We start from the raw sequence: 13,978 nt of genomic DNA on the forward strand, positions 1-13,978 counted from the left end.
GTTATAGTCATGTTAATATATAATTCCATTTTGCTTAATTCCTAAAGCCCTTCTTCAATTCTCCATCTCAAATTCTACGTGGGGGTAATCATCCTTCTAGGGATCCCAGATTAGGAGTCGTCTTTCAGGTTTATATTGTGATTTCAGGGAATTGGGGAATCTTGAGCAGGGTTGCTAAGAGGCAAAGGAGACCCTTTTATTTTTATATGAGAAAGGCGACCTTTTTTTCATCTTTTCTGACCACTTTTCACCCAGGTCCTTCCACGACAAACCTGTGGACTCTTTACTCACACGATTTTCTACAAAGAATACCCAGGTGGCCCCAAAGAACTAGACAAGAGCATCCAAGGAGGTGAACTTTTCTTTACCGTTATCCTCAACCCAGTAAGTACGACCAGTTTTTCTTCACACTGAGTTAATAATGAAAAATAATTAGTGGGGAGGGATGACCTTGCGTAGGAACAAGATTTAGGAATCGGCGGGCGAGTCATTCCAAGGATTTGCGACCCCTGGGACAGGACAGAGAGGAGGATGAAGCCACTGGGTGTAGCTTGCAGCTGAAGTGGGCTGGGGTGTACCATCTCTTGCAACATGGCAGAAGCATATGATGTTCATAGATATTGCCTCCATTTCCTCTCCCTCTGTCCCTTTCCTTGCGAGAGACAAAGAAACACTTGCGACTACAAAGATAATCTGCACCTACCACAATCTCTTGCCCTGACAGAGTCACTCCCTCTCTAATCTCTATCTCTAATTTAAGATAGAGAAGCAGCGTGGCTTAGTGGAAAGAGCCTGAGCTTGGGAATCAGAGGACGTGGGTTCTAATTCCGGCTACGCCACTTATCAGCTGTGTGACTTTGGACAAGTCACTTAACTTCTCTGTGCCCCTGTTCCCTCATCTGTAAAATGGGGATGAAGACTGTGAGCCCCACGTGGCACAACCTGATTACCTTGTATCTACCCCAGCGCTTGCAACAGTGCTTGGTACATAGTAAGCGCTTAGCAAATACCATCATCATCAACAATCCCCTCTCATCTCCCTACCTCTCCCCTACCCACCTTCTCTTTCCTAAATGGTGTTCATCAATAGATCTATGCAATAATATCTGAGAAGAAATATGATTTCAACACAGTTGCAATTACTTTTTAAATTCAATTTACCACTTAATACGGAGCGCATATTTTGGATTGTATTACACTATCATCTAATAATTTGGCAGTGGGTTAAACAGAAGTGATTTGCAATCATTTTTCAAAAGGCTTTACAGTTCTGAAATCTAAGGATACACTTTCCCCAGGTGAGGAGACTGGAGAGAGAAAATTTCTCAAGGTTGGCCAGCAAGGCAATGGTAGGATCAGGACTAAAACTCACAATTCCTTATAGTTACTAATTTTCTACTTGGTAGGACAGGGGATAATGGTTTAAAACTGAAGCCAAACTGCTGGAGGTTATTTGTTTAAAAAAAATAACTGAAGGAAAAAAAATATAGTATTTCACGATTAAAGGATTCTTATCTCTAATAAGGTGCAAACGTCGTAAAGAAAATCCATTATTCATCTGGAAAATCCTTCCACTTAAGTGAAACTCGTAATTGGTTTAGGAAACTTGCTCATAAGAAGAGATTTTACAAGTGCTGTTAAGATATTCCGATTTATCTCTACATAGAAAGGGTTCATTGATACCTCAAAGCCACATTACTGTCCCAAGTAGGACCTAGTGGAAAGAGAGAAAATGGGGAGTCTCTTCTCCTCCCTTTGCTTGCTGATTGACCTTGGGCAAGTAACTTTATGGGTCTCAGTTTTCTCATCTGTAAAATAGGAATAAAATACTGTTCTCCCTCTTATCCTGTGAAGCCAACATGGGTCAGGGATTTTGTCTGCTGGGATTAACTTGTTTCTACCATTGGCTTTACAGAGCTTCGTACATAGTAAGTGCTGATTGTTATTATTATTACTTTTATTCTTCTTATTATTACTTTTATCATCAATCTGTTACAGTCCTATTATTACTCCAGGAGAGAGAACCTGAAGAGTAATTGCACTAGATAGCCTAAAAAAATATTAATTTTTATGGTATATAAAGTATTGCCAGGGAGTAAATCAGAGTTGTAAAGACATTTTAATGCTTTCTTCTGAACTTTATGAGCTGATAGGCTAAGGCTTTAGTTTGTGGGTTAGAAGAGTGGCCTGTGAAGTGTTGATTAAACTTATTATTATTCCTTGACTTGATATGACACTTTTATCCTCAAAGCACTTCACATTGCTTGACTCATGTTTGTCCTCTCAATATCGCTGTGAGGTAGAGAAAGGTAAGCATTATCCGCATTTTATACATGAGGAAATTGGGGCCCAGAGTCGTATCCCTTTAGATTTTGATCCTCTAAAAATTTAGAATACACATAGCCTCACTTTCATGTTTCATACTGGATCACATAGATTTTTGTTAACATTTTCATATGGATGTTTAGTTTGTCCTATGCAGACTTGGCCTTTGACTGAGAGAAGTGTGTTTTTCTTTTCAGACTCAGACCAGGGCTGTTGAGCATTCTGCATTTGCTTATTTTGTGCAGAAATCCCATAGAAGGTGAAAAGAGAAAACCTCGTTCCATTAGCTCAGTTACTTCCTTCTTGATTTAGGACATATTTCCCTTGCCTGACATTTTCAAATAACAGGACTGCCATAGGAGTCAACCTATTTAATAATCTTAATTCTTGAGTTTCGTATTTTGTTAGCACCCCTTGTTTATAATATGTTCCCGTTTTATATGCAATCCAGGTTTTTGGGTCTTTCTTTCCACACTTCAGTCAATTAACCAATAAATTGTATTTATTGAGCACGTACTCTTAACTTAGCATGTGAGAGAGTAAAATATAACAGAATTGGTGGACATGTTCTTCATCCACAATGAGTTTATGTGGATTGTGAACCCCTTGTGGAATGGGGACCACATCTGAACTGTTTACTTTTTTCTTCCCCAGCATGTAGCACAGAGCTTGGCACACAGCAAGCCCATAATCATTTTTATGGTATTTGTTAAGTGCCTACTATGTGCCAGGCACTGTACAAAATGCTGGGGTAGATACAAGCTAATCAGATTAGACACAGTCCATGTCCCAAGTGGAGCCTTAAACCTCATTTTACAGATAAGGTAACTGAGGCACAGAGAAGCAAAGTGACTTGCCCAAGGTCACAAAGTAGACACGTGGTGGAGCCTGGAGTAGAACTCAGGCCCATGCCTTAGCATGATCAATTAATACCTTGAGCTAGGCTAATTGGGGCAGGTGCCCATTAAAATAAGAGATTGTAGTGGCCCTGCTTTTGGCATGAACTCAGAAAAATAAATGAATGAATCAGTAAGTCAGTGGGATTTATTGAGCACTTACTATATACTGAGCACTGTACAAGGCACTTGGGAGAAAACAGAACGATAGAATTGGGAGCCATGTTCCATGCCCACAAGGAGCTGACAGTTTAGAGGGGAAGACAGACATTAAAATAAATTAATGATGGGGGGGAAAATGGGAGAGGACAGGGCTATGGACATAAGTGTTGTGAGGTTGGGGGTGGGATAAGTAACTGGCATTTAATGGGGCACAGATCCAAGTGCAGAGGTGACACAGAGGAGAGGGCAAATAGGGGAAGGCCTCTTGGAGGAGATGAACTTTTAGGATGGTTCGAAGGTGGGAAGAGTGGCGGAATGTATGTATGTTTCAGGCCATAGGAGGATGTGGGCAAGGAGGTGGCAGCAAGACAGGCAAGACAGAGATACAGTATGTTGGCATTTAAAGGAGTACAGTGTATGGGCTGGGTTGTAGTACATCAGGGAGGTAAAGTAGGAGAAAAGTTGGTTGAGTACCTTACAGATAATATCTTTCTGAATAAGTCCCAGAAAAGTAGAGGCTTCTGGGCATCACTGTATTATCTATGTGTATGTTAACTGTATGGCCCCCTCACTACAGTGTCTAGCTGCTTGGCAAGCATGCTGTTTTCAGGAAACAGGAGAAAAAGCTTTGCTGAGGGGACCGTTAGTACTACTGAGAGTCTTGGAATGAAATGCTTGGTTACTGCAAAGATTAAAAAAAGGCACCAGTCTATGTGAAATGATTTTGACACATCAAACTTTCTAAGCTCAGAAATGTCCTTAGACATTTTCTGTCCCTTTCTCCACTTAAGCTGCTCATGATTTTGCAGAAAATGCTTAGTAGTCTCTACACTTCCCTAGTTTTCTTGAGACGCTACTTAGATCATTCCACTGACCTTTACCGTGCTCTTTCCCATTGACCGTAGCAGTCCCCGAAACTGGAAATGGTTTCAAACAATTTTCCAATATTCCCTTTCAATTACGTGCTCCAAAAAAAATAACATTACCTAGTGTTAAGAGCACAGGACTGGGGGTCAGAGAACCTGGGTTCTAATCCCAGCTCTGCTTTTGAGCCGGGTAGGGCACAAGTTCTCTGTGCCCCAGTGTCCTCGTTTCTCAGGTGGGGATTCAATATTTGTTTTCCTATCTACTTAAACTCCCATGTGGGACAGAGACTATGTTCTTCCTGATTATTTTGCATCTATCCAAGGACTTAATATAGTGCTTGGAACATAGTAAGCATTTAAAAAATCTGTAATAATAATAATAATAATAATACTGATTTCTCCCATATCCTCCAGTCTTCTCCTTTTTCTCTTCTCTGGCCTAGTGAGAGTTGCTACCTACACTATGCATCCCTCAATTACACCTAGGCTGTGCTGGGAATCAGGGGCTCAGTGACTTCATCTAGAGATGCTCAGAACCTGCTCCCAACGCTGTAGAAATCCAATTTCATGTTATTGTCCTCATTTCTAGATAACAAATCTGTAACAGGACATTGGACAGGATTTCTGTTTTGTCCGGAATTTAGCTATCCACCCAAGTCAATGACATTGACAAACCACCTGCATTTTCCTCTCCACTGACTACATAGGGAGAGATTTTTTCTGCAGCAAAATCAGAATCCATAATTTTTCGATGGAGCATAAAATAACATTTGTCTGGGAGGAAATTTAGTTGCTCCTCCTGATAGCGAGGTTCTTTTTTTCCTCCCTCTTAGTTGACTGCTCCTGGGGTACATTGCGATAACAGATAAGCACTTGTTGATGAATTCCTCCAAATATAGAGAAAAGCTCTATGGAACCATTTGATTAGATACATTTTTCTTAGTTTCATATCAGAGTCATTCATTTTCAGCTCTCTAACAGCCAACTGAAAAGTAGTCTGGGGTGTGTGTAATATAAATAGGATGCATTTCCAAATACCACAATTAAAAATAAGTACTAACCAAGGTACAGACACCAGGGGTGGAAGGGATGTCTCCGGCCACCCTCGTAAAGAGATAATAATAATAATGATGGCATTTGTAAAGCGCTTACTATGTGCAAAGCACCATTCTAAGCGCTGGGGAGGATACAAGGTGATCAGGTTCTCCCATGTGGGGCTCACAGTCTTAATCCCCATTTTGAGGTAACTGAGGCCCAGGGAAGTTAAGTGACTTGCCCAAAGTCACACAGCTAACAATTTGCGGAGCCGGGATTTGAACCGATGACCTCTTACTCCCAAGCCCGTGCTCTTCCCACTGAGCCACGCTGCTTCTGATGGGATGAGGGCCAAATTCCCCAACATGAACTCTACCTCCATTCCTTGGGGAGTTGCTGGCACAAAGGGACTTTCTCCTCTGAGGTTCTTTCCTACTGCTGTATAGAATTGGTTTCCAGATACAAACTCATGAGATTAAGAAATCTAATGGAAGGGTTTTTGCTTTGGGTTTTTTCAACAAAAGGGAAAGAGGGGAATCATGCAGCAGATTTAGACAATACACATTAGACTTTAAAGATGTTCTTTCAGTGGCTGCTCCAGCTGCAGGTTCCAGTTAGGTTTTTCCTCAGTTCTCTGCTGCCAAGAGAATGAACCGGTTGGGTAGCTTGAATGCATCCAAATTTCCTGAAGTATTACTGGGTCTGTCTTGTAATTTTATTTAGAAAAAATTTGGCCATAGAAGGAGCATCTTCAACACCCTCAGGGTATAACTTATACAGGGTGTGAAAGCTGATTTTTTGGGATCGCTGCCTGTCCAGTTCTCGGAAACCTCCAGCGGCTTCCTGTGCACCTGAACATGAAGCAGAAGCAAATCACAAATCGGCTTCAAAGTGCTTCACCAACTCATTCCTTCCTTACCAGCCCACTCTCTCCACCCATTACTCCTCACCTCGAGCTCTTCTTTCCTTATAACAATTCCTCACTGTCAACTCTTCAGCCTCTTTAGAGTGTTCTCCCAGCTTGAAACTCTCTCCCTCTCCACGTCTGACAGACTTCAGCCCACCCAATATTCAAAGGCTTTCGGAAAACATACCTCCTCCGACAAGTCTTCCTTGATTAATTGCCCGCACCCTAAGTTGTACCTATCAGTCAGTTCTAGCTCTTCTGTACTTATTTAATTCCAACCTTATAAATCCTGTGCATATGTTTACTCAACTAGGCACTCAATGATTTTATTATTAATATTTTTATGTCTGTCTCCCCTTTTAGAGGGTAAGTGCCTTCTTTGTTTTTGCTTTCCAAGCACTTAATACAATGCATTGTACCCAGTAGGTGCTCAATAAATGGTATTACAGCTAGTTCCACTATTAATCTATAATACCGATTTTTCTTAACTTTAAGGGGTTGTGAGACTCTTGCTTTTCTCAACTGTGGAGCCTTGGATGATTTAACTAACAATTTATCTGTAATCTAACTGTCATGGTCATAAGGAATTAGAGCTATAAATGGTAGCACTACCAGTGCTGCAGTGATCTACTTCATAAATCAACTTTGAAGAATAAAGCGTCCTGCGAATTTTGGCAGGTACAGTCTAAACACTATTGCAGTGATTTTTTTTTTTGGTGACTAGGTTAATAGAGATTACAGAGCAAAAGTAATGTTTCTTCTTCATTATTCACCTGTTTTTCATGCAGTAGTATATATACTGAAAAGAAGGCAACAGTGAAAACAGCACTAAGCTCTGAAAACATCAAACATGACAACAAAATGGGGGCAATCTTTTTGGGTGCACAGTGTGGTCAAAACTAGGAATCTCACACTGACCTTTTTAACCAAACACACGTGTGCGCACACAATCTCTTTCTCTCTTCTAATTCAAAGGACTGACACACATGCATAGAGTGCTGTACCAAGTGCTTGGGAGAGTGCACTAGAATATAAAGACACACGATCCTACCCTCACGAAGTTTTCAGTCTAACAGAATAACAAAGGCTAAAAATTTATAGAGAGAAGCAAAAAGGTAAAGGGGATATGTTCGAGAATTTCTGTTTGAGTAACAAGACATTTGGGATGGTTGTAAGTACATACGAGCTAAAATCCCCACTTTGTTCTCCATTCAAACTGCTACTACTTTAATCCAAGCACTTATCCCACCCTGCCTTGATTATTCAATCAGCCTCCTTGCTGACCTCCCAGCCTCCCGTCTCTCCCCACTCCAGTCCATACTCCACTCTGCTGCCCGGATCATTTTTCTATAGATCCTAACACCAAGGCTCTCCACTCCTCAAGACCCTATCCACCTCTGCATCAAACAGAAACTCCTTAACATCAACTTCAAAGTACTCAATCACCTTTGACCCCTCTTACCTCACCTCCAAACTCTCCTACTACAGCCCAGCCCACACACTTCACTCCTCATATACATACCAACCTTCTCAGTGTACCTTGAGCTCATCTATCTTGCCACCGACCACTCACCCACATCCTGTCTCTGGCTGGGAACGTCCTCCCTCGTCTTATCTGACAGAAAATTACTCTCCCCACCTTCAACACCTTAATGAAGGCACCTCTCCACCAAGAGGCCTTCCTTGACTAAGCCCCCCTTTCCTTTTCTCCCACTCCCGTCTGCATGACCTTGTCCTGCTTCCTTTATCCATCCCCGCTCCCAGCCCTACAACACTTATGTACAAATCTGTAATTTTATTTCATTCATTCATTCAGTCATATATACTGAGCACTTACTATATTTGCTGAGCACTGTCCTAAGCACCTGGGACAGTCAACAGACACATTCCTTGACCACAACGAGCTTAAGTGAAAAATAGTAATGTCTGTTTCCCCCTCAAGACTGTAAGCTCACCGTTGGCAGGGAATGCTCCTGTTGCATTGTACTCTCCCAAGCTCTTAATACAGTGCCACACACTCAGTAAAAACTTAATAAATATGATTGGCTGACCGGAGAAAAAGGCTGTAGTGGCAGAAAAGGGATAGAATGTGGGGAAGTTAAAATTTGTTAGGAAGCCTTTCTGGAGGAGATGTGATTTCAGAAGGACATCAAAGATGGGAGATTTGAAGAGGGATGGGGTTCCAGGAATGACAGATGAGAATGAGGCAACCGTGAGGAGATGAGCTACAGAGAAATGAAGACTGTGAGCTGGGATATAGTGGGAGAAGAACATGGATAGGAAGTGTGGAGAGACAGCTGATTGAGTGTCTTTGCGCCACTATTTGGGAGTTTCCGCTTAACATGGAGAGGAGAGGTTTTTGAGGAGTTAAGAGGCATGTGTAGAATGACATTTTAGGAAAATGATTGGGACAGTATGGACTGGAAAGGGGAGAGATGTAATGCAGAGAGACCAGTGAGGAGACCACTAGTTCTTCCAAAGAGTAATAAATAATTTTACTTTATGTTTTTAGGGCAGATGACTATTTTCCTAGCTATTGGCATTCAAATCTCAAATCATAGTCTTGTGGTCATAAAAACGTATAAGGTGCATCCTCTGAAGAACTGCTGGGAATCCTATCAAGGCCTCTTCTGTAGAGGAATAATTGGAAGGTGAATTTCAGATTTTCTGAGGACCAAATCCCAGATGGATGCAGTCCCCAGGATGAAAACCCTTCAAGCAATCGAGCTGGCTGAGTGGCCCCACCTCTTCAGAGGACTTCTGGATGGCCAGGTCCTCTCTCAGGATCTTCTGCCTAGTAAAGTCTCACCAGTCCACCCTGTGAGGTCAGTCGTAAGGACACAAAACTGCAGGCAGAAGATATCCTATCCCTGCCCCTGGATGAGGCAATCAATCAATCAATTGCAAAGTATTGAGTGTTTATTGTGTGCAGAGCACTGTACTAAGCATGTGGGAGAATACAAAGTAACAGTGTTGGTGGACACATTCCCTGCCCACAGTGAACGTACACTCTAGAGAGGGTGAGTTGGCCCAGCCAGAAAATATATAAAAAAATTCAAAGAGGCAGGTGATCGGAAAGGCAGGGACTAGTTGCATTGACCTGTGTTTTTAAGGGTATGATGTTCCCTAGAGTCTGGAAATCACTGCTGATTTTATCTCCAGCACCCAAATCTCATTCGTAGCAGATTAACTCGACTACTAATGCTATTTAGTAATTCTGGAAGGTTTTAATCAGATTTCCTGTGGAAAGATTTAATATCTTTGATTCATTGTCTGGCTGACTCCTGGTAATGTTGTTAAGTGTTCTATGGGTGACCTGAATGGATTCCTGCCCCGATTATCTCGCGTTTTAGAGCTTCAGGCTGGCAGCTATAAAAACTAGTATTCTGCACCCACTGTATTGTCTCAGATCCGAGGGAAGAGTGCTCTGGTATGCCGCGGGCCTTGAATCAGACATTTCCTAGGCAAAGAAATCCATGGAAGAGTAGAGTTATCAATCCTTCAGTTGGAAAACTAGTGCCTCCAGTATTGCTCTATTCATTAGTGTGAGACTCTTACACATCTTCACACTTGTCTTGCCTTGTGGGTTTTCAACACGTAGCGACTTCATGGATGCAACTCTCCCAGAAAGCCTCACCTCCATCTGCAATTGCTCTGGTAGTGTATCCATAGAGTTTTCTTGGTAAAAATACATAAACGGTTTACCATCGCCTTCTTCCACACAGTGAAATTGAGTCTCCACTCTCGACTCTCTCCCGTGCCGTTGCTGCCCAGCACGGGTGGGTTTTGACTTGTAGCAGAAAGACTAGCTGTGACGCAACTCCCACAGCAAACATCACTATGCCCTCACGTGTTTTTAAGCCATTATTATTATTTTATTATTATTAATATTATTATTATTATTTTCAGCACATCCTATATGCCAAACACTATTGTAAGTGCTAAGGTTAATCAGGTTGGACATTGTTCCGATCCCATGTGGGACTCACAGGCTTAGTAAGAGGGAGAACAGGTATTTAATCCCCATTTTACATTGGGAGGAACCTGAGGCACAGAGAAGCTAGTGACTTGCCCGAGGTTACACAGCAGATAGGGGCAGAGTCAGGATCAGACCCCAGCTTCTCAGACTCCAGGTTCTCTGCTCTACCACGAGGCCAGGCTGCTTTAAAAAGACAGTGATTTTAAAAGATCAAATTGAAAACTCAAAGCAAGAGGGAAAGCCATAGCCCGACAAGGTTGGAATGCAAGTGCTAAACTCATAGACTGCTAAACTCATGGACTCACAAACATTACTATCAATATCTTCATCTTGGAACCCAAGACAAGTAGGGCTTTGTGTGTGTTGGAGGGGGTGGAAGGTGTAATGGGAAAATGTGCCAGTCATTGGGTGAGTGTATCTACGGTGATTGGGTCAACTTAAACCGAACGTAGTTAAGATCCTTTTTTTTAATGGGAATTATGCCCTGAACGGACAACTGTTCTGAGGACGTCTTATGCATGGATGAAAATGACCAAAGCAAGCTCATCCAGGATTAACCCATGCTCAGAATTCTCTGTGAATATGGAAATGTTACATTTACTAACAGCCGTGAAAGCCATGCACATCTATCGAAGCGGCTTCAGCATAGCCCATCCACTAAGGATCACACCAGTGAGAGTTGTTTGACTCTCTTGGGTGGTACATTAGGAGCAGACAAGAAAAGGTGAAGAATTTGCTGAAATGCAACTGGACTTCAGGAATAAGGTGTTCATAATACTTCCATTTCTGGTTCTCTCGATAAAGAATGTATTTTGAACCAAATTCTCCCAGAGCCACTGAAACACAGAAGAAAATGACATTAAACCCCTTTAGATGCTGCCTTAGCTCATTCTGGCCACTGGAGTACTATTTAGTAGACCATTTAGGATCTGAATCATTATGAATTTAATAAAAGAACACCATCTCCAGATAAACTAGGAGGAATCAGCCTTTAAAATAGGCTTGAAAAGTTTATTCAGCTCATTGTGATGACCTAGTGAGGTAATTTAAGGAAAGACCAGTGCCTTGGCTTTAACTTTCCTTGCTCTCCTGGCTTGAGTTTGTGAGTTTCAACAGATTTTTGTGGTTCAGGTCTAGCCTGTTCTCTGTGGTCAGCTCATGCATTAGGAACCCTTCACTAGCGAGGCGTAGTTTCCTGTAGGAGGCTGGAAGCTATTAACCGCCAAGCATGGAACCTAACTCTAAACGCCCGGTGTGATCTGTGAAACTGCGCCCGACATGAGAAATCCTATCAGTTCCAGGTTCCCAGAGCCATAAAGAAAAAAACCCAGGCTTTGCAACTCAATAAAAGCAACCGTTTTCACAGGAAATCCTGCCCTACAGTTCCGCAAATGATTGCTCCTTCTATTTATGAGGGAAATAGAAGCTGGCACTTCACAGTGCCGAACACCCAGGTGTGTCGACCCCTGCTCTTATGAAATAAGGCCTCATATCTTCCCTGCTGCTGGCTGGGATATGATATGACACTGGTTCTAAAATGAGCTCAATAGCAAAGTCTTGTGGGTCCCTAAAGCAGAAGGGATATTTTAGTAACACACCACCTCGCTCTGTTCACATAACATTGCTACTTTGAACTGCACGGGGTCCCGGGACCATTTCCTAATCAAACACAGTGTAGTGGGCAAACGTGATGTTAAACATACGACTTCAATTCCAATTTCAGTTTCTCCCTGGCACCTTATTCTTATTAGTACTGTCTCCCTAAGATCTCACCTTGATGAACACATCCTTGAGTTAATCTCCAGTAACTCTTACAAATCCCCCTCTATTTCTCTTTCTTTCCCTGGCCCATTCATCTCCCCTATTGCCACCTATAATTTTGTCATCTCTCCTGCTCCGAACCAGTTTGCTCTCCTAAAACCCATCACTTCCTTTCACAGTGTCCTGTGACCCTCATAAGATTAACGGCTCAAATCACTGACCAGAACCTGATCGTCCATCAGATTCGACAGAAGATCTCACACTTCCTTCTTAAGACTCAATATTTTACCCACAGCCACTCTCTCTGTGCTTTGACCAAAAACCCTCTCTGTGTGTTTACTTGATCAATTTAATGCTCCACTGTTTGTCCTTTATTTCATTTATTGCCTTCTTCCCTCAGAGCTGACTCCTTCCCCTGGAATTCCTCTGCCATTTTCACCTCTAATATCTACCCATGAGCAAGTCAACCTGTCTGCCACCTGGCCAGTTCCTTGGTTTTCTGTCCTGTCTTCTCCTCCCTCACCCCCTCTTCTCAGCTGATTTTGCCTGGTCTTTTCTCAATTTTATCTGTTCAGCAGCAGAGAGGAAACTTTTGCTTCTTGTTTCACTAACTTTCATTGGATCCCATTTATCTCTGAATTCCCTTCTCCGCCATCATATCCGGAACCAACTACTTTTCACCATCAAATCACCCCCTAGACCATCATCACCGCTTTCATCCACCACAAATCCTTCTCTAAGAGCTCTCATTCCCTTCCATCCTTTCCTCATTGCTCAGAGAATGAGAAAAGTAGTGGGGTTTTGCTGAAGTCTACATCATCTTCCAGTATCTCTCACTGGAATGGCCCTCCCTGTCACTACCTAGCTCTGTCCTCCCCTCTGAGCTTCCAGTAGTATCCCTGGGTGAAGAGTGGAGGTGAGCCAATTCCCTGCTCTCGAGAAGTTTACAATCCAGCTGGGGTGATGGGCATTAAATAAATTACAGGCAGGGGGCTGCAATGGAACATAGTGATATGTATATCAGTGGTAGCGGGGAGTGAGTACTCAACCATTTCAGTGACACAGATGTTTGAAGTGACAGTAATGGGGAAAATAGTCTGGGGAGTCTGGGGAGAAGAGAGATGAATCTCCTTCTGGAGGAGAAGTGATTTTGGAAGGGCTTTGAAAGGTGGGGGTAAGCAGCGGTCTGCCGGGTTTGAAGTAGGTGGGAGGTTGTGAGCAAGAGGTCTGTGGTGGTAGAAACCACAATGAGGCATTTTTTTGTTTGCTTTTTTAAAGGGTATTTGTTAAGCACTTACTATGTGTCAAGCACTGTTCTAAACTCTGGGGTGGTTACAAGTGTCTCAATCTCAACTATCTCACTTACTACCCCTTTTCCACATCCTCTCCGTAGCCTGGAATTCCATCCCACTTCATATTTGGCAGACCACCACTCTCTCCATATTCAAAGCATTATTAAGGGCCCTTTTCCTCCAGGAGGCCTTCCCCTATTAAGTCCTCTTTTCCCTGGCTCGCTCTCCCTTCCACGTCATCTATGCACTGGGATATACGACCTTTGGACATTTGATATTCACCCCACCCCGATACCGCTTATGTACATCTCTTTAAATTATGTTATAAATTATTTATATTAATGTCTGTCTCTTTCTCTAGACTTGTTATGGGCTTGTTATGGGCAGGGAGTGTGTCTGCTATTTCTGTACTCTCCCAAGTACTTAGTACAGGGCTCTGCACATAGTAAGCACCACTGATTGACTGACTGAAAAAAGTTACCAGTCCCTGTCCCTCATGGGGCTCGCTATCAAGTAGGAAGGAGAACAGATATTGAATCCCCATTTTGCAAATGAGGAAACTAAGTCACAGATAAATTAAGTAACTTGCCCAGGGTCACATGACAGGCAAGTGGCAGAGCCAGCATTAGAACTCATGTCCTCCAGCTCCCAAGGCCATGCTTCATCCACTAGGCCATGTTTCCCACAGTGAGTAAACAGGCTTGAGAGGAGTTAATTAGCACAGTGCTCTGCACACAGTAAGAACTCAATAAATA

General features: G+C 42.5%; 1 protein-coding gene across 1 annotated transcript in view; it reads left to right on the forward strand.

The window, feature by feature from the left end:
* LOC119935683 (bifunctional heparan sulfate N-deacetylase/N-sulfotransferase 3) overlaps positions 1 to 13,978 on the forward strand; it is a 141,684-nt gene that overhangs the window by 83,371 nt on the left and 44,335 nt on the right. Inside the window, exon 6 of the mRNA XM_038755115.1 lies at positions 256 to 384. Coding sequence (XP_038611043.1) covers positions 256 to 384 — 129 coding nt within the window. The remainder of the gene's footprint in view (positions 1 to 255; positions 385 to 13,978) is intronic.

This window comes from Tachyglossus aculeatus, chromosome 12 (assembly GCF_015852505.1).
Source record: "Tachyglossus aculeatus isolate mTacAcu1 chromosome 12, mTacAcu1.pri, whole genome shotgun sequence".
Taxonomy (NCBI): domain Eukaryota; kingdom Metazoa; phylum Chordata; class Mammalia; order Monotremata; family Tachyglossidae; genus Tachyglossus; species Tachyglossus aculeatus.